At 41.9% G+C, this 21,505-nt stretch overlaps 1 protein-coding gene across 3 annotated transcripts in view; it reads right to left on the bottom strand.

Moving 5' to 3' along the window:
- Positions 1 to 350: 350 nt before the first annotated feature.
- Positions 351 to 21,505, bottom strand: part of VEPH1 (ventricular zone expressed PH domain containing 1) — a 226,118-nt gene continuing 204,963 nt past the window's right edge. For all 3 annotated transcript variants that reach the window (XM_041733586.1, XM_041733587.1, XM_041733588.1), the window contains exons 13-14: positions 6,013 to 6,149; positions 351 to 1,237 (exon numbers count right to left, since the gene is read on the bottom strand). In XM_041733586.1, the coding sequence (XP_041589520.1) occupies positions 1,001 to 1,237; positions 6,013 to 6,149 (374 nt within the window). In that variant the 3' untranslated portion in view covers positions 351 to 1,000. The remainder of the gene's footprint in view (positions 1,238 to 6,012; positions 6,150 to 21,505) is intronic.

The raw sequence follows: 21,505 nt of genomic DNA on the forward strand, positions 1-21,505 counted from the left end.
GAAACCTCTTCACCTTTGCCATGTAATATAACATAATCATGGAAGAGACTATCTTATTCTTTCTGCCATATCCTATCAGTTAGAAGCAAGTTATAAGTCCCACAATTAAGGGGACAGTCAGGGTGTAGACCATGGGGGATCATTCTATAATTCTATCTGCCACCACTTAATTAAAATATATATATATATATGAGTGATGAGAAAAACCATTAAATGTAATTTTGAGATATTAAAATGTTGACTATAGAGAAGAAAAGTATAGAACTTGAACATCTCCAAGTTTGGTGGAAATGGCACATATTTTGAAGATGGTGAAAATGGTTTCCTATGCCTATCCTTACATTTACTGCCTTGGGCAGGAGATATATCCAAGAACCTAAACTTTAGATCATATTATATGCACCTAAATGGAATAATCAGAGACGTTGTTTTGAAAGACAGACATTTAATTACACAACTGTCTTCACTTGCAAACCATCTTACTATGTGTTAGTTTCATTTGCATTAGAGAGAGAAAAAAAACACCATTTTATGAATGTAAGTAAGTTATATGTGTTCCCTCAGGGTCCATAATTTTGACTTTTCCTCTCTTTTTTTCTTCTAATACTTTTGGCAGACAGTGGTTTTCCTCAGAAGCGTTTAATCTTTCCTCCGGATGGGTATTTCAGGTATCTTGTAAAGTTGTGTTCTTACAGCATACAATGGAATACCTACAGAGGTTCCTAGATCCTCGACACCCCCCTTTCTGCCCCATATCATCTCTAGCTCCTTTTCCTGGATGCATCACACAGATGCTCTTGGAGTTAACACAGGCGCCATTAGAACATGAGATGCATAAGAATCCTGCCACTTTTAGGTCCTGCTTCTTAGGGAAAACTGTTCCACTGGTACTTAGTAAAAACACAATGTGACTTGGTGAGTTTCTTTCTTTCTCTTGACATTGGCAATGATCAGGCAATGCCCACGGTATACGATCCGTGTGAGGTCGGCTTGCAAATCCCTAGAGATATGTGGTTACTTCTCTACTTTCCCTCTCTTTTGCTTGGGCAACTGCCACATTGATGCACTGGAGCCACTCTTCTGCATTCTTCTCATCCTTGGCCTTGAAAACATAGGTTTTATTGTCTGTGAAGATTTCAAAAGCCCGAGGGAGGGAGCGGTCCCTGCGTTTCCTGGCCACAACTTTCACACTCTGTACTTTGCTGAGTTCTATTGGGGAGTCATCAGGATCATCTTTCTGAAATGCATATGGGAAGGAGAGAACATGAGCTGGCTCCCAGAGTATGAAAAGATCTCTGGCAACTGGAGACTTTTTTAAGAGGATCAGAATCCTTTCTCTGCATATAGTTCATAACCTTTGGTATTTTGAATGCTAAGGCCTCAATGAGTCATTAAAACAATGGAAGGAGTGAGCAATTGGCCCTATGTTACAGTCTATTAAGTTGGCACAGATGGCTAATTTATAAAAACTTATTATTTGGTGGGATTTGGGGAAATGTTTAATTCATTTTCTTTGATTTTATGTCATTTTTTTATTGATATCAACACTGTACCAATAGAGCAAAAAGCAATAGTACAGTTAGAGTACTATTAATTCAGAGTTTGAGACAGTTTGGGAAGCATGAAAATGAATTTTCCTTTGTATTATCTCTTAGAAAGGTGTATGAATTGAATAAACAGGGTTCTAATGTTTAAGTAAATCAAACTGTTTTTGAAATACACTGGAGCTTTGGAAGTATGATTTGTCTACAAACATTTAGTGAAAGAATACTTGATGATTTAGATTTTTCTTGCATCAACACAGAGCCTCAAAGATCCCTGCTGCAACACAGGAGGGGCATCACAACGGGCTAGTATGAATAGTTTCAAAGGAGCAAGTACTTCTTTACAGCAATTTCTTTAAAACCCCTGAATACATTTGTCTACCGGAGGACTTGCCTGTGCCTGAGGCTCTTGCCAGCTCTCCTTTCCCGCCTCCCCTATACAACTACCTTTCTTTCACCTTCCAATGGAAAGGCACCCTTCTCACTCATCCCACAGTTACCATGGTGTATCATCCAAATCTCCTCCTGAGATTTTTCCAAGTGAGACAAGCAATTGAAAATATTGATGCTGGGGAAGCGTCTTTCAACCAAAGCAATACAACCACTCCCCAGCTGTTTCGTTAAGAGAAGCATTTCCAACAGCATTTCACTTTTTAATGGTTGGTACCCATTTATAACATTTTGCATTATACTCGTGACTTTTCATAAGTGATAGTCTTAAAAATATAATAATAAAATATTAATATTTAGAGACTGATGTCACAAAATATTAAAATAAATTTCAATTTATATAGATAATTTTACTGCAGTGAAAAATGATTGGGTGATCAGGATAAAATACTGTGGAGCAGGTAGGAAACAATATGACTTGAAGGAAAAAGGATACCGTGTAAACACTGCGGTAAGAGATGAACTAATTTGTTTATTTTTTTTTAATGGATGGTCGTAGGTGCCAAATTGCTATGGTATGTTATTCCAATGGCTATATTTGAAGGAGAAGTGTGAACTTTTTATTTTAAAATGATAATATTTTCAGTTCAACAGAAATTACAATTTGGACGACTCCTTAAACGTAGGATAAACTTAAAATGCTGCAAGGTATTGCACAGATTTTCAAAATTCTTTTAGGGAATAGAATAAAGTTTGAAGATCCTTGTACTAGATAATACTTTGTTAGCACAATTTGGTCTAAAGTAAATATCTGACAGTGATAAGTTTGTATTTCTTTGAATTAGAGACTAGACATTGATACCTGGAGGAACTGATCAAGAAAACAAAAAGTTACCCTAATTCTCTGTAGTCTTTCAGTTCTTGTTGAAAATGCACATTTTTCTCATTTACAAGAAAGGTCCTTTACTTTTATTTTCTGTCTTTAATGTTTGTTTGTTTCTTTCTTTCTTTATTATTTTTAAATTATTATTTTTTTAATTGGAGTTCAGTTTGCCAACATATAGCATATCACCCAGTGCTCATCCCGTCAAGTGCTCCCCTCAGAAAGGTCCTTTATGATGGGGCCGAAGTCTCAGGTGGCCTGGTGACCCCTGCTAGGTCACCATGTCCCTGGGGTGAGCGGGAATTTGCTGTGGTCCTCCTACTGCATTATATTATTTCTCAATATTTGAGCCACATGTTCCATCACATTTCTGAAATGTCAAACCATTATTTCCCAGTAAAGATGTCAAACAAGTTATCCAATTATAAAGTAGTTTATTCTTTAAGCTTTCTTAAAAAGCTCTGAATCAAGAAGTATAAAGGTTATTATCTGAGCTCAGGAATAATATTCTTATGCACAAACTCTGCTCTGCCTCAAGGGATTGGAAAAATCACTGTATCTTAACTTCTATTTCTGATTTCTTTAATAAAAACGGGATATTCAGATGGTCATTTTTAGATACTTTAAAAGTACTTCAATGTGGAGCACTAAGAAGAGTTTCTTTAAACCTCCACCACGGTCTGAATCGAGCACACCATTATGCTTTTCCTTCAAAAAGATCTTCAGCCACAGAAAAGTCCACCTGTATATTTGATAATACCCACAGACGAAGAAAGTAGCATGAGCTTAGCATAGGTATCACCAACTTCTTTCATTCAAAAAGTTAACATGACGTTTAATTTTTTTTTAACATGAAGTTTTAGTAACTAAAGAAGTGTTGATCAAAATTTGTCATAATTCAGATATACTATGTTCCTGTTGAGTAAAATGTTCAAATAAATTTTATAACGAGCACTCCAAAGATACAGTGCGAATGTGCTCAGTGAATCGTGATTTTTAAATACTTTAAAATCTTTCATTAATTAAATTCAAACATAGTTTGGTTTGCCACTGACTCTGTATTGTAAGTGTTCATGGGACGCAGGACAGTACACTCACTTAGTAACATGCTCCGATGTCATACTGCTTGTGTCAGACTCCAGTTTTATCCCTTTTTACCTTACTGGCTCTATCTTTGGTCAAGCTGATCAGTCTCTGTGTGTGTCTCTCCCTCACAAGGGGAAGGGAGTGGGGTGGGGCTTGATGTTACATGATGTTAAATGCTATACGGTGGAACAACTCTGAGATATGCTAGTTAACCGAAATTAAGTGGGCTATCTCCTGCGAGACTTGTCAGAGCCTTTAGCTCCTTTGTATCTCCCAGATAACTTTGATGAGGACCAAGACCAACACCTGGTAATGACTGACAGACCCTGGGTTTTAAAGGCCACCAGCGGAACACAATGGGCAGAGAGGCCAGCGCAGGGCGCTGTATGCGTGTTCTTTGGGGCATCTTTGTGCAGAAGTGGATGACCACATGTACGTATGCACATGCTTTCTCCATCGCTCTGATTCTGGGGCTTAAATTATATCTGTAAAAGGAGGGACATGACAGAAATCCAAAGACCAAGGTCTTGCCCTTCCTGGCCTGCCTACCAGCAAGATAAAGACAGAAAGTACCTCCGCTGCCCACTCAAGTCAGATCCCACAAGGCTTTCTTGGGGTCAGACAACCTGGTATCTGCTCCTCCTGGGAAAGACACAGGCAAGTGAGGGCTCTCACTGTGCACTGTGCAAGGGGCCTCCGGGATCACCCCCCATCCCCAGAGGAGTAGGTTTCCATTTGCTGGCAGGGAGGGAGGGAGGGAGGGAAAGGCACCCCAGACTTACCCATCTGTAATGCAGCAATAATAATGCTGACCTCAAAGGACTCTTCTGAAGGTTTTAAAATTTTGTTTATTTGACAAAGAGGGGGAGGGGTGCAAAGCAGAGGGAGTAGAAGGCAGAGGGAGAGGGAGAAGCAGGCTCCCATGTGGGGCTCGATTCCAGGACCCTGGTATCATGACCTGAGTGGAAGGCAGACGCTTAACCGACTGACCCACCTAAGCACCACCCCCACTTTTTAAAGAAGATTTTAGGGCAGCCCGAGTGGCTCAGTGGTTTAGTGCTGCCTTCGGCCCAGGGCATGATCCTGAAGACCCGGGATCGAGTCCCATGTCGGGCTCCATGCATGGAGCCTGCTTCTCCCTCTGCCTGTGTCTCTGCCTCTCTGTCTCTCTGTCTCTCTGTTTCTCATGAATAAATAAATAAAATCTTTAAAAAAATAAAGAAGATTTTATTTATTTATTTGACAGAGAGAGAGAGAGAGAGAGAGAGAGAGAGAGAGAGTTCTGAGGATTCTTTAAGGCAACCCAGGGTGGCATGCAATAAGCTGTTATCATTATATTCAAAATATCCAAGAAGTACGTCAAGGTTTCTTTCTCTCTGATCCTGAATGAGTAGAATTTAATGATAAATAAAACTGACTTGAAAAGAAGAGAATAGCTTCGCATTGCTGATTGGAGTAGAATGCTATTTCAGGAGTTTCCTACTCAAAATCCAGAGCACAGATATTTACTGAGCATCCTACTTCAGACTGAAAATGATATCCAATGAATATTTATTAATTCTTTTAGAATCCCATTCTAGTTATTATCTGGGTATTAAGTGAAGGGTGATAATGGTTTTCCCTAACCAGAACTGACCTTAGTTGACTACAAGGAGTACTTAAGATAAACCAGCCTTCGTTTCTTTCCCCCAGCCTGCTGTCTCTCTTCCCTGGGTCTCTGCCTCCAGATATAACCTTTAGTTCTAAAGGAAATCAGGGCCAATGTCATACGCTATTAATTTATGTGAGTGATCTATAAGGAAACAAAAGAAACACTGTTCAAGTCAAGCTCATTGGTAGGAGCTCGTCTTCAGTAGTTCATCTTCTAAAACTTAAGTCAACTTTTAAAAAGATCTCCCCTAATGAACCAAAGAGAAAAAGTGAACCGACTAACATAGGACCAAACAGAATAGACAGTCCAGGGAACGTATGCAAAAAACGCCGACACTGTAAATTTTAAATGGAAAAGGGCATATTATCGGCAGTTTTACCTCAAGACAAAATGCCTAGCTGGTTGGTGGAGAGGGAGACCTTAGAAATACAGGTATAAAAGACAAGGGGGAAACTTACAGACTTTCCTTTTTGAAACAGAAGTTGATTTCCAGCCAGTGTAAAATAACGAGTTTTCCACCTCTTGATGAACTTCCATCGGACTTGCTTCTCTTTAAGTTTTCCTTCTATGAGAGGCTGGCCATCTTGATTTATAACTGTTGAAGGTAAGAGAATGATCAAGCCGTTTATTTCCCATTATTTTTTTGGCAAGCGATCAAAAGTCAGAATCATACAACAAACCAGAACCCAGGAAAGTATATTTGGAAAGTGCGGTAGTAAATTATGAATTTGGTTAACCTTTCCCCCTTTTGTCCCTAAAGGAAGGCACAATTTAGATATGATAATGGGAACCCGTTGAAAGCCCTCATTGAGATTTTCAAAAGGAATAGAGTTCACAAAAAAGAGCATCTGGTTAGCAGTTTTTAAGATGCAGCCAGATACTCAACTTTCTGTGCTTCTTAACTCTTTTGTTTCACATTAACTGCTCACACAAGCTGCTTAGAAGTATAGCTCTATAAATAATCATAAATCAAGGATATTTAGCTATTTGGCAGCAAAAGCTGAAGAAATGCCCCTGAAGATGTGTTTTTCCTGAAGACATAACATCGCAAAGGCCAGCCCAACTCTTTTGAACGTGGTATTTCCACTCGGGAACACACGTCCTCCCTCTCCATTCTGCATACGCCCATCTCCGCCCAATCAACAACTAATCATTTCAGGTGTCAACCTAGATGTTGCTTCTTTTGGGAGAACTTCCCCAATCTCAGACGAGGGCAGATTCACCTGCCATATGTTCTCATCACATCTGGCATGGTTTTTTTTTTGTGTGTGTGTGTGTATGTGTGTGTGGTTTTTTTTTTTTTTTACATCAGAAATCATTGGTAGATAGTTATTGGTATTTATCTGATTCACATGTGTCTTTCCCATTGAACTGAAAACTCTGCGAGGGCAAATTTTTGCTTTGTTCACCGATGTATCACCCGGCATCTAGTCTAGTAGTGCCTGACGAACATAGGGAATCTGTAAGTATTTGTTGACTGAAAAGGTTAATTTTACAGTGAGGTAGAGTGTGTACGATAACGATAACGTGTAATCATGGAATTAGAAGATGTGTTACAATGTCAGAAGTCAAAAGTTACAATGCTGAACTGAAGAGTTTCATTTATTTTGCCAACTACACAAGATTCACTCTCCAAATTCACAGGCGAGCATCTGATTTCTGGGGATTATGCAATATTTACTTACATACATTATGTTCAATTTTCATAACGCTTTGAATGTAACGAAATGTGTTCCATCACTTAGAAATCCAGACAGTGCCTGTTTGACCATAGAAGCACAACCCATTCTTGCTATCCTACTGTTTCTCTTTTCCAATACAGGTCAGGGAACTGCTTCAGACCAGCAGGATTTGTCCATCTTGACAGTATTTTCAGGATAAGAATGATGCAATTTACAGCATGGATAGTTTTCATAAACAAAGTTCTACTAAGACTAGTTTGGTCCTTTTCCCCCCTGTCTGATGAACGTTCAGTGGAATGTTCTATTGTCAATCCCAATAAGGCTAAACACTGAAAACATCAAATATACTGTTAGATAGTGACAGGGCTATGATGAAAATGAATTGGGAGTGACATGGGGGTCGGTGCCCATGCACATAGGTTGTCAGGAAATAGCCTGGACGTTTGAAGGGAACTTCAGTCTGAGACTTCAGTGCTGAGAAGTCTCCTGTCTTTGGAGGAGCTTCATGGCGGCGAGCATGGTGCACAGCAGAGCATAGAGAGAGCAGGAACTCAAGAAATATTGACTAACAATTTCAAGAAAATTATTTCAGAGCTCTGACTTGCCTTACTAGGAATCATCTGATTTAGAGTATTAATACAGTAATGCTCTTTGCAAGTTGAAATGTCCCATCAACATGGTGCTTGCTCCTTTTGTATGGCCTCTACACTCAGCGGTTACCTCGGACAGAGCACTCAGGACAGATGCTCTGTCTTTCCCGTGCTGCGTGGCCTAGAGAGCCAGAACAGCCTCACAGTGTTGGCCGGGACCGTGGGTTCAGTGTTTACCAACAGCATGCTCTTGAGGCACGAAGGGGGCCGCAGTCCCTCTGAGAGGAGGAGCAGAAGGTCCAAAGGGAGATCCAAGAAAAAAGGAAAACACACTCTAAGCAAACAATGAAAAGCCCAGGACAAAACTTACATTAAAATCTTTCCTAAAACATCCCTTTCTTATGCTTTCAAATTAGAAAAAATCGCTAATCTAATTATGATGTCCGAGGATTTTTGAATAAGAATTCAGAACTAAGAATTCTTAACTCTTTTGAGAATTAAGTTAAGTTGACTCTTTTGAGTCCTTTCAACTATAGTTTTCTGATCAGCAAGATCCCACCTGCTTTGCAAAGATGATGCGATCTAAAGTCAAAATTAAGAAACTTATGTGAGGACACCGGGTAAGTAAACGCTACGGCCCCCTCCGTCCTCTGCTTTTAGTAGACTTTACCACATGGTTTGTGATCACATTGCTTTCTTGCCAAGGTTTTCATGGTAAGATGATTGAACGTAATGGCTTCATAATAGCACATTTTTCTAGTCTCAGTCTTCTATATTTACTCAAAGAAGCATTTGAAATAGTCATGATACCTGAGCTGATTAGAAATCATGGTTGACTTAAATAAGATTTAAGCCCATGGATCCTTCTGGATCTGACATAGGGGATTTTCTTCAAGTATTTCTCCTCAAGGCAGGTCCAAATGTTGCGCTTGGGGCACCTGGGTGGCTCAGTCGGTTAAGCATCTGATTCTTGATTTCGGCTCAGGTCATGATCTCAGGGTCGGGAGATCCAGCCCCTCACTGGGCTCCACACACTGGGCATGGAGCCTGCTTAAGATTCTCTCTCTCCCTCTCCCTCAGCCTCTCCCCTCGCTCACTCTCTCTCCTCCTCTCTCTTACTCTCACTCTTAAAAAAAAAAAAAGACTTTACAAATGTTGCACTTGAAGAGTATGTGACAAAGGATTTCAAGGAGCACTTGGCAAAATAGTTGAAGGAATTGTTTGAGATACAGAGTGGATAGGATCTCACACCCACAGACCGAACATAATGACCATAACGACCAGGAAAGACTCAAGACGAAATGATAGGATTACTGGAGATCAAAAAGATGAAGGACTGCTGAGTAATTCTGCTGAATGGAGGCTTTCCATTATATAGCCCAGCCAAAATTATCCCAGGGGAAAAGTCCACGGAAAGGGCTGTAGGAAGGAAATGTTAGCAGAACTTTAAAGTAGCTGCGTGTGAGGGCCTGAATTTAGGGGTCGGAGTCAGCTTCTGATAGTTTTGTAAAAGCCAGACTATTTGTAGCTCTGGGATTAATTTAAAAATAGTTTCAGAAGTAAAAAAAAAAAAAAAGACTTAAAAACGCTCCACCTACTATTCCATATCTTAATTTTATTTTGCAGTGATATCTAGCACGTGCACAAGAGGCCAAGTGTCCGTTTAATAGGTCTACTGCCCGTATCGTGTCCTTATCAGCAATAGTTCTCATGATAACACTGTCTGCATGATCAAAACGAGGAATTAATTCTTTCCAAGAATGATCATATCCTATTTGAAAAATAGCATATGTGGAATGAGACTGAGACAATGATCATGTGCCTGGAACTATGTAACACACGCAGGATATGTAAATCTTTTCTCACTCGCCAATTAATGCATTAGTTCATTGAAGGGCCACCATTGGGCTAAGACATTCTCTGCCAACCCAGATCTGTTCTTCTCTTCGTCAGTTAGCTGAAAAGCTGTGGAAAATTAAACTGAATTCCCTCGTGCAATTGGAACCCAAACTGTTAGCGTCTTACCAACTTAGAAGTCTTTCTGAGTGTTAATACAAATGTTTATACACTAATTGTATTTCTTTTGGGCACCAAGTGTTGAAGATATTTATGTCGATAAAAAATGAACTTTGAAGGCATTAATCTGACTCAGTGTGACGTTGGTAAGAGCGAAATAATACCAGGCAGAGACCTCAAAGCTGAGAAGCCCCACGGCAGGGAGAGCAAAGCAGTAAAGAATAGTCCTCTGTTCATCCGCCAACCATCCAGCCACCCCGCACATACTCCCGAGCACAAATAAGCTGAAAGGCACTGTGCTTGGATCTGAGCGGGTGACAATGTCCAGTTCAGAGGGAGCTTGAATTTATCATCTTGCAGGGGAGGTAAAGTATTTTTACAAATTACACAGCTCAATGTGGAGTTTGGCAAGTGCCACCAGAGAAGTAAAAGCCAAGCACCACCATACTCAAGGAAAGGAAATTCTACTTCTGGCTGGGAGGAGGTGACATGGGGACTGGGCCTGTACGAAGGAAGAGAAAAAGGGTATTTAGGAAGAGGGAAAAGGGCAGAGGTACAAGGGGGGTGTGTAAGGGAAAGCTCGTGAAAAGAAAAGAACGTAAAGAATCTGAAAAAAATCCATGAACTCGGAAGCAAGTTTATAAAGCACTTGCCCTGGGACAAAGCCATGAGGACTGAGGGTATGAAGGCAATTCAAGGTTTTCTAGGTGTAAGATCCAGGAAAGAGACTGGGTAACAAACTGTCATGGCGAGGTCATATTGGACTTCAGTTGTAGGTCCTTTTGAAGACTCACTAGAAAGGACTTTGCTTTTCTTAAGGACTAAGCAGGAGCCCAGAACCTGTGAAGGTCCTGCTGGCACAGGCACGAAGCCCCCCGGGGCCCCAGATGGGATCAGTTACGTATCACAGAGTCTCAGCAGGAAACAGAGGACACTTCAAGCTGGGTAATTGAGGGGGGTTAATAAAGGGACTATTTACACAGATGTGAGCAAGGTGTAGGCAAAGCAGCCTCGTGCCCTGGGGCCAGGAGCCACAGGGAGGCCTAACACGCCTCTGCATGAAGAGGAAAGGGGAGAGAGCAGTGAGGACCCAGAGGGAAAGCTGTGGGCAGAACACCGACTCACAGGAGCTGTGGCCCTGGGCTTAGGGCACAGTCAACCTGCAGCAACCAAGGGGAGGGGAATCTGGGAAGAAATGACCCAACCCCACTCCGCTCCCTCCCTCTGATCCTTTGTCCTAGTGGTCAGCTGTAACTGAAAGCCGGAGGTAAGGGAGACTGGGACACTTCTTAACTGGGCAGAGGAGGCAGGAGAGCTTCCTGGAGTAAACGTATCTGAGCTGAATTCTGAAGACCAAGTAACAGTGATGAACATGAAGGGAGAAGAGGCATACTGAAAAAACAAACAAACAAACAAACAAACAAACAAACAAACAAGAGCAAAAACAAAAACCATAGGCAAAGGGCCGCAGCTTAGAGAGGGGTTGTGCAATGCATTCTAGAAACCAACTCATTCTATGAGATGGGACTTGGAGGGGCGGAGATGGTGTGAAAGTCGAGGAGAGGCCAATTCTTAAGGGTCCTGGACATTGTGCAAATTGGAATCTCAGGCTTTGCAATGAAACATAATGAAAAATAATAATTTCTGTAGTCACATAACTTTTATCTCAAGAGCACTAGAGTTTCCTTGAGTCAAGGTCTCCATCTTGTTTTAAGCGTTCTTGCAACTTGGAATATGTCTTTAGTCATTTATCGCTTTATTTATTTATTTATTTATTTATTTTTTATCGCTTAATTTAAACATGGTGCACTGAATGCCACGTTTACTCGCCACACAGGGCTACACCAGCAACTTTTTCTGGTATAGGCCTATAGTTTATGAGATGAGGGCAGTGGTTTTGAAGCCAGATCTCAACTGGAGTCCAGAATCTGCTACTTAACAGCTGACAGGTCTTGTGCAAGTTACTCCACTGAGCTTCATTTTTATCTTCCCTAGGGTTGTCACGCTTAACACCAAGGCCACCATGAATGGCTGTGCAGTTGGCCACTGCACAGGAGCACTCAGTCAAGGTCGTGAGTAGAGGCTGAAATTCGGCTTGTATTTTGCTGTCCAAGTCATACACCCCCAAGTGGATTTCATCCACCATAATAAATAAAGACACACAGAAGTGCCATTAAAGTTCACAATGGCCTTGCTTAACCAAATGGCTGGTATATTGTAAGGGATCAATAAATAGCAGCTACTATCACCATGATCATGATATCATCATCAACATAAAATGATGCTCATCATCCTTTTTACTGTGATGATGAACAGATGGTTCTTATAAATCCCATATCCTAACGGCTCCAGGATAAAACCTGCCTCCATCCCCCCAAATTAGGAACGTAGTGAAATCCACATGAAGATGTTGGAATAATGAGAGAATTCAGGGTGAGGCAGTGAATACCCCTTTAAGGTTCAAGGACTTCAGGCTTTGAACTTAAGGTGTGAGGGGGATTTCAAAGAGTCTCAAAAGGGAGGTGAACTCTCCTGTTTTTGTGTGACAAATTAATTTATTCACTAATACTGCCATTTTCAAGCCAATCCAGTACGGATTGGGCTGCATTGGGAGTGGTTTCCACACCATCTGAGGTTGCTCCCCTTTCTTCCAGACTTCTGGCTTGTTTTTATGATGGTAGATGGTAACCCCCATATAACTACTATTCACATTGTGCAGTGACTTCCATCCAGACTCAGAGACTCAGAACTCCCTGATACTGTATGTTTTTTGGATTATGTAACTTTTGTCTCGAAAACATTGTGCTGTGCATGAATAACCCATAATGGAGACTGCCATGAATTTCATTTGTGATATGTGAGTTCTTAGATATTCTTTCCTGATTGTTAAAGATACATATACCTTCAAAAGAAGGCATATTCTGGAAGAAAAAATATATAAATGTCAAATACTTAGTTTTCTGAATAAGAACAGAGAAAATGCATTTTTTAAAAAAAATTTCCCTTGAAATTACTGCTTCTGGGAATTATAACTCCTATACAGTCTGTGAGGAATTTCTTTGTATGCACTGAGATTTACTTGAATTCCCTTTCACAGTTTTACCTATTTTTTGTAATGTGTCAGTTCTAATAAAGGCAACTCTAATTATAGAGGAGATGCTTAAAGAAGGATAGAAGCATTAAATGAGGAGGTTATAGGAGTCACATTTAGTAAACTGAGTGTCTGTGGTTTTTGAAATCACTAAGGATCATCACGAATGGTATGTTTCTAATGAACATCTAGGCGTTATTTTGGAGTGCCACATTTCTTTATCTGTAGTAAATGAAGCAGGAGGTACAATCCAGCATAGGTTTCGAAACATCCTTCAAGATGCCGAGGGTCCAGAATAGGACAGACAAACTCCATTTGACAGCAGCCCTTTGAGCACACTTCCACATATAACTGAATGGCTTCCCTCCTCAATAATTTTATACCTGTCAAAACGTAGTATGCTTTCTAGGCTTCTCTATCAGTCATGGAAATGTCGATCTACAGGAGCCTCAGAACTGCTATTTTATAAGCCCATAGAACAATGTTTTCCAGACTGTTCTGAGGCCACCTACATTGGAGTTACTTGCTGGTTTGTTGAAATGCACCTTCCAAGGTACCGCCCAAACCTTTTGAATCATATTTTTAGGGTGGGGTGAGGGACCTTACATTTTTAATAAGATCCCTAGGTGATTCTCCTGTAGCCCAAGAACTTCTAGGAAATGAAAGCAGCCTCATGGCAAATGACAGTAACAGGTCACATAATACACAAAACAGTTAAACTGCAAAACCAAAAATGGGAAGAAAATTGTTATAACCTTTCCATGAAATTAAAAAACAGGATAGCAGTATGAGGTAGCAGGCACGTCCTTGGCTTAAATCAATAGCGTTAACAGAAAAAATGCTCAGAATCAATATTCGTGGAATTTGGCTTACTATTGTATCAGCTACTTGCTAAGAAGGTAACCTGTTCAGTAGTTTTGTGCAGCAAGCACGATCACCTTTGTGCCTTTATGGCAGCTATCAAGGAAGACTGGCCTGGACTTGCCCAGTAATGACTAGTAGGGGTCAATGGGAAATGATCAGGGGCAGTGGAAGTGAATGAAGATAATCGCTCAATTTTAGGATGGAATTTTGAATGAGGAAGGGTTCCAGACACATTTCTTATGTTGGGCTCACACTGCCATTCCGTTAATACGAGCTCGTGGATGGGTCTTGCTGGCAGAGTTGGATTTGCACGCTTGTAAATGTTGAGGGCTTTCTCACGCGCCTGTGGACTGTGGAGCTGCTTCCCTTGCAGAGGGAAAAATCCATCTGACATACTTGTCAGCTTGTTTGCATTGTTCAAGTTGAACACATCCTAGCCATCGTCCCAGCTTCCTGTACATTGCTGCTGTATTAGAACATCCTAAGGTGTTCTCTACAATGCTTTTGTGGAATGATTTAACACAAGTTCCATCTGTTGTGGTTCCAACTTTTTGGTAATAAATAGAAGTCTTACAATGTCTACATTGGAAACTTGATCTGTAACACGTATACATGTATGCCATCTCTCTCTCTGCTCTCATATTACTTTGAAAAGAACTTATTTAGGAAGATACTGTTAATTCAAAAGAATACGTTTGGCACAAAAATTACACCAGAAATGTTATAATACGAATTATCTTTGTCTCTTAAAATGAAACACTGTGAATTCATTAATTTGTTTTTTGTCATCATTTGCCTGAGAAAAATTTTACTGAAAATTCTCTGAGAAGATACAAACTTTGGATGTTCACTTATTTGACAAATATTTATTGAGCATTCTGTGCTAGGGGCTGAAGGTGGATGGATGAGGAGGGCTCCCTTCATAGAATTTACTATTTACCAGAGGAAATAGACATTAATCAAATAACCACATGTAAAAAACAAAAACAAAAAACAAGAGAGCAGGTGTAAAGATTGTCGTGAGAAGAAGGCTTTGAAGGTTTTGAAGACCCTTGTTATCATGGAGGTCACAGAAGGCTTCCCCATGGTGGTGAATTTGAATTGTAATGGGAAAAGCTAAAATCTCTATTAACCAGATGAACAGAGGAGAAACTGCACTCCGTACGAAAACCCAGTGGCAGGAAGAAGCAAGCAAGGTGTGTATGGGAAACTGAAAGAAGATCCTCCTAGCCTGAGCAGAGAGAGAGAATAGATGACATATGGGACAAGATGCTGCTGCAGAGGATGGGAGAGACCATGTGAGGCTGTGAGGGGCATGTTACAGTCTGGTCTTTAAACTAAGACCTGTGGGAAGTTGTTTTAAGGTTTCATGCAGGGGAGTAGCATCATCTGAGTTGTGTTTTGAAGAGATTGTTCTTGTTGTATCATGGGAGGCCAGCTGGCAGGGTTGAGTAGCTCATTTAGGAGGCTTTTTCCATTATTTTAGGGAAGAGGTGATGTTATCTTGCTCTATGTGATGGAGAGAGACAGACAGGGTTGAGAGCCATTGAGAAGGTCAAATCCATAATGCTAAGTGAGGGGCTGGGTGGAGGTAGGGAGAGGGCAGTGGGTCTCTGACTGCTACAGTGGAATGATTGATGTGTTTACTCATAAAGGGAATGCTGGAAGACAACTTAGTCTTTTTCAGGGGTGAGGGAGGGACCCCTCCTCATTTCAAATGATTATTTGAAATGAAATGAGCCTGAGATGCTTTTGAGGCAGCCAAGTAAGTGATGCGAGATGCAAATCCAGAGGTGGAGGAGTGGCAAGCACCGCAGATAGACATTAGAAGCTGTCACAGAGAAGGGGCTGTTGAGCTGTGGACCCAGTGAAGATTGACTGGGGAGAGGTTGTAGGGTGAAAAGGAGAGGGGTCTCGGCAATGAGAGTCTGGATGGAGGAAGGCAGCCTGGAAAGCGGGCTGAAAGGACTATTTGGAGAGTAGGAGGGAGACTGCAGTGCTGCATCACACAGTTAAAAAGGGAAAATGCTGGAAGGAGGAGGAACTGGTTAGCAGAACTCAATGCTGCTCAAAGTCCATAAAGCAAGGATTGAAGCACACTGTACATGCGAGACTTACCTGCCTGAACCTGCCTGACTCCAGAGAGCACAGGGACAAAGGATTTAGAAGGCAGCTTAGAGAGGGTCTGGTCAGGAGGAGAAAGAGGCAAAGATATACAGAGTGAGCATTGACACTTCCTTTTGTCTTAGAGGAGGCAAGAGGCAGGGCAGCAGGTGGAGAAAAGGAGAGTGTAAGGCACTTTCGCTGAGTGAAAGCCAATGGCAGCCACCTGGCCCTGGACTCTTGTTTGTTGGAAGTTTTTTGATTACTGCTTCAATTTCCTTTCAGGGCAATTCTACCAAACATTTAAAGAAGAATTAACACCTATTCCTCTGAAGAGGATGGAAAGAAAACTTCCAAATTGGCTCTATGAGGCCAGCATTACCTTGATTCCCAAACCAGATAAAGATCCCAGTGAAGAGCAGAATTACAGATCAATATCCCTGATGAATATAGATGCAAAAATTCTCGCCAAGACACTAGCCAATAGGGTCCAACAGTACATCAAAAGGATTATTCACCACAACAAGTGGGATTCATTCCTGGGATGCAAGGATGGGTCAATGTCCACATATCAATCAATGTGATAGATCACATTAATCAAAGAAAGGACAAGAACCATATGATCCCTCAACTGATGGAGAAAAAGCATTTGACAAAGTACAGCATCCTTTCTTGATTAAAATTCTCCACAACGTAGGGATAGAGGGAACATACCTCAATATCATAAAAGCCATCTATGGAAAGCCCAAAAAGAATATCATTCTCAGTGTGTGTGTGGGGAAACTTAAAGCTCTTCCCCTCACATCAGGAACAGGACAGGGATGTCCACTCTCACCACTGTTGTTCACATAGTACTAGAAGGCCTAGTCTCAGCTATCAGACAATGAAAAGAAATAAAAGCCATCCAAACTGGCAAAGAAGTCAAACTCTCACTCTTCACAGATGACAAGATATTTGATGTGGAAAATCCAAAAGACTCCACCAAAAAATTGCTAGATCTCATACAGCAATTCAGCAATGTGGCAGGAAATGAAATTAGTGCACAGAAATCAGTTGCATTTCTAGTCACCGACAATGAGACTGAAGAAAGAGAAATCAAGGAATTGATCCCACGTATAATCGCATCAAAACCCATAAGATACCTAGGAATAAACCTAACCAAAGAGGTAAAGATCTACACTTTGAAAACTAAGGAACACTGATGGAAGAAATTGAGGAAGACACAAAGAGATGCGAAAACATTCCATGCTCATAGATTGTAAGAATAAATATTGTTAAAATGTCTATGCTCCCCAGGGCCATCAGCACATTCAGTGCAATCACCATCAAAATACCATGGATTTTTTTTCAGAGCTGGAACAAGTAATCCTAAAATTTGTATAGAGCCAGAAAAGACCCCAAATAGCCAGAGGAATGTTGAAAAAGAAAACCAAATCTAGTGGCATCACAATGCAGGGCTTTAAGCTCTATTACAAAGCTGTGGTCATCAGGACAGTGTGGTACTGGCACAAAAATAGACACACAGGTCAATGAGCAGAATAGAGAACCCAGAAATGGACCCAATGGTCAACTGATCTTTGACAAAACAGGAGAGAATATCGAATGGAAAAAAGACAGTCACTTCAATAAAGGATGTGGGAAGATAGGACAGCCTCATGCAGAAGAATGAAACTGGACCATTTTCTTACACCACACACAAAGATAAACTCAAAATGCATGAAAGACCTAAATGTGAGACAGGAATCCATCAAAATCCTAGAGGAGAACATAGACAGCGACCTCTTCGACCTTGGCTGCAGCAACTTCTTGCTAGACACGACTCCAAAGACAAGTGAGACAAAAGCAAAAATGAACTTGGTAGTTCATCAAGATAAGAAGCTTTTGTACAGCAAAGGATATAGTTGAAAAAATCAAAATACAACCTACAGAGTGGTAGAAAATTTTTGCAAATGTCTTAGCAGATAAAGGGCTAGTATCCAAGATCTATAAAGAACGTATCAAACTCAACACCCAAGTACAAACAATCCAGCCAAGAAATGGGCAGAAGATATAAACAGACATTTCTCCAAAGAAGACCTACACGTGGCCAACAAGCACATGAAAAAGTGCTCAAAATCGCCTGTCATCGGGGAAATACGAATCAAAACCACAATGAGACATCACTACACATCAGTCAGAAAGACTAAAATTAACAGGACCGGAAACAAAACATGTTGGCGAAGATGTAGAGACGGGGGAACCCTCCCCCACTGTGGATGGAAATGCAAACTGCTGCAGCCACTCTGGAAAAGAGCATGGAGGTTCCTCAAAAAGCTAAAAATAGAGCTGCCCTACGACCCAGAAATTGCACTATTGCATATTTATCTAAAGGTTACAACATAGTGAACCAAAGGGGCACCTGTACCTAAATATTTAGAGCAGCAATGTCCATAGTAGCCAAACTATGGAAAGAGCCCAGAGGTCCATCGACAGATGAATGGATAGAGCAGTGGTCTAGGTACAATGGAATGTTGCTCAGCCATCAGAAAGGATGAAATCCTACCATTCACACTGACGTGCGTGGAACTGGACGGTACTACGCTAAGCGGAATAAGTCAATCAGAGAAAGACAATTATCGTATGATCTCACTCATGTATGTAAATTAAGAAACAAAACAGGACCACAGGGCAAGGGAGGGAAAAATAAAATAGGTTTAAATCAGAGAGGGAGACAAAGTATAAGAGATTCAACCGTCAACACAGTGAGGGTTGCTGGAGGGGAGGGGAGAGGGAGGATGGGGTAACTGCGTGATGGGCATTGAGGAGGGCATGGGATGTGATGAGCACTGGGTGTTGTATGCAATGGATGAATAACTGAACTCTACATCTGAAACTAATGATACACTATATTTTAATTGAGTTTAAACAAAATAAGGGATCCCTGGGTGGCTCAGCGGTTTAGCGCTGCCTTTGGCCCAGGACGTGATCCTGGAGTCCTGTTATCGACCCCACATTGGGCTTCCTGCATGGAGCCTGCTTCTCTCTCTCTCTCTCTCTCTCTCTCTCTTTCTCTCTTTCTCTCTCTCTGTCTTTCATGAATAAATAAAATCTTTAAAAAAAAAGACTCTGTTTAAAAAAAATAAGTCTTAAAAAAAAAGCCAATAGGACAATTCAGTTCAGAGGAAGAAACAGAACAGGGAAGAAAGGGTAATCTATAGGATCTCTAGGAGAAGGGGGAAGGATGAGATCCTACGCAAAATACTAGCCCTCTCTTGAGACACTTGATGACTTTATTCTTTGTGGCTGCTAAGAGCACATGTATGTCATCCACAGAGGTGAGTTTGTAGCCGAAACACAGATTCTTTCCTAATGTATTTGAATAGGTAAATAAAGAGGGTTACTCTGGAAGGTGATGACTGGAGCTCTTTTGAAATATATTACGTGCTTTATTTTAGAACGACATAAGAATTTCTTACATCAATGTTATCGTAAGGCTGCAGAGTGGTGAGAGATGGATTTGCTCATCTCGTCTCCCTTTGGAAAGGGAACTTCTCCTCCTCCTCCACAGATTGGCTTGACTCAGCTTGTTCTCCGCGGAGAAAAGGACACATTTCCACGCCCGATGATTCACTGGTGGAGAACCACAGGGTGACTAATGCTTGGCGGCAAGTATAAGGCCTATCGGACACTTTTATCCTATTTCAAGATAAGATTGTTGACCCAATATGAAAAGGCAGAAGGATGAGGAAAGTGACGGGAGACGCAGAATAGAAATGAAGCCCTGAGGGGTGCTCGCTTGCCGACCTCAGCTTCTTTCCCGTGGAGGCTCCCGTGTTACTAGCGAGTTTCCTGTGGACTCTGTGTGAATCACAACCTTTTAGTAAGATATTAAAATCGAGTATGTTGGGCAACCCCAGTGGCCCAGCGGTTTAGTGCCGCCTTCAGCCCGGGGTCCCGGGATCGAGTCCCACATCAGGCTCCCTGCATGGAGCCTGCTTCTCCCTCTGCCCGGGTCTCTGCCTCTCTCTCTCTCTCTCTGTGTCTCTCATGAATAAATAAATAAATAATATTTAAAAAATACTTATTAAAATCGAGTATGTTAAAATCCTGTCCGCAGCAACATTTTCTTCTTACAGACATTTATTTTGCAGAAGTTGTTATGTTAAGGTTTAAGTTCAGGGTGTATTTAATTCTGAGAAAGTGTTAGACGCTAAAGTCGCACTTCAAACCTTGTATGTCTCATAGTCATCCTGTCACCTACACTATCCACGAATTACTCAATGGTCCATTTATTACCTGGGGTGGGGGGTGCGTCTGTGTGTCCCAGCGTGCGAGCTTTGTGAGAGAGAGCGGGGAGTGTGCGGGCAGGTGTACGAGGGAGAGGCATGGCCACGCCAGGAAGGCGCACAATAGAAAAATGGGAAGAAGGGGGAGAAGGAAAAAGATTTCAGGATAATACTTTATCTGAGTCAACCTACGTGTCATTAGGGAATAGAACGTACGTCGGAGCAACAAGCCGGGGGTCGCTCTTACATAAGGAGTGCGCAGTCGGTGGTCACCAACAGGAGCTGAGTGTGCAAGGGTGACATTTTCCTACACAAGCACCGCACCGCTCTTGGGGCTCTAACAACCCTGAGCACGTAAGACACCGTCCTGACATGTGTAGGAGGAGGGAAGGCCTCACAAGACACCCCAAATGGGCTTTTCCTCTCATCACCTCCAAAGTAGTGTGCAGGCTGACCATGAAATTCAGTGGAAAGTTTCTTATCAGTGGACTCACGACGCTATTTGCCGCCTACGGCTCGGGTCCTCAGAGGTCACTGAGCCACTCGCACGTTGGCGTCTGGAGTGGAAGGAAGGTCGTGGAGCCCCCACTGGGAGTGTCCAGCGAGGAGCGGCCCGGCGGCTGCGACCAGTCACCTAGCAGCGTGTGGAGCCAATCTCCTTCCAGAGGCCTTTCTTTCCTTGCTGTCATTTTGAGGCCACCTCTGCCTGCCCGTGTGACCTAGCGGACGGCGTGCTTTAGAGCACAAAGATCTGAAATCAGGTTCTAAAGAGGGATCCTGATGAAGGTTGTCTGGAAAAAAAAAATGCACTCAGTTTCCTTCATACCCTAAGGAGACCTCCTCCCGGCAGTCACGCTCAGCATCTAGATACCTAGTGACTAAGAGCACAATCACACCGGGGACCGCCAAGTCCCAGAGGGGGACCCGGTGCCAAAACCGAGAGGTCTCCGAGTTATTGTTTTGTAGGGTGTAAGAGCAAAGGCATCCCACGTGTCTCAAGAGATAAGTGAAAGTCACGACCTAGTTCTTCCTCCTTTTAACAAATGTGACTTCACAGAAAGCCGGACGTGTCCCAGGATGGCCCAGCTGACTAACTGTTACCGTGACACGTGCGCTCGCGGCCCCAAGACATGAGGCCAACTGATAAAGGGCTTTTGCTTCATTTTCCGGAAGTAAGTTCTGTTCTGTTCCACCCACTTGCTCAATCTCTATTCTCTCATTCCTGTGGAGTAAGGGATTGGCCCCGAACGCCGCCAGCAGCTCCCAGAGGGTTCCTGAGATATGTCAGTGATGTGCTAATCTCCTTGTCTGTACTTCCATGAAACGATTATCAGAAACGG

This window comes from Vulpes lagopus, chromosome 19 (assembly GCF_018345385.1).
Source record: "Vulpes lagopus strain Blue_001 chromosome 19, ASM1834538v1, whole genome shotgun sequence".
In the NCBI taxonomy this organism is placed as follows: domain Eukaryota; kingdom Metazoa; phylum Chordata; class Mammalia; order Carnivora; family Canidae; genus Vulpes; species Vulpes lagopus.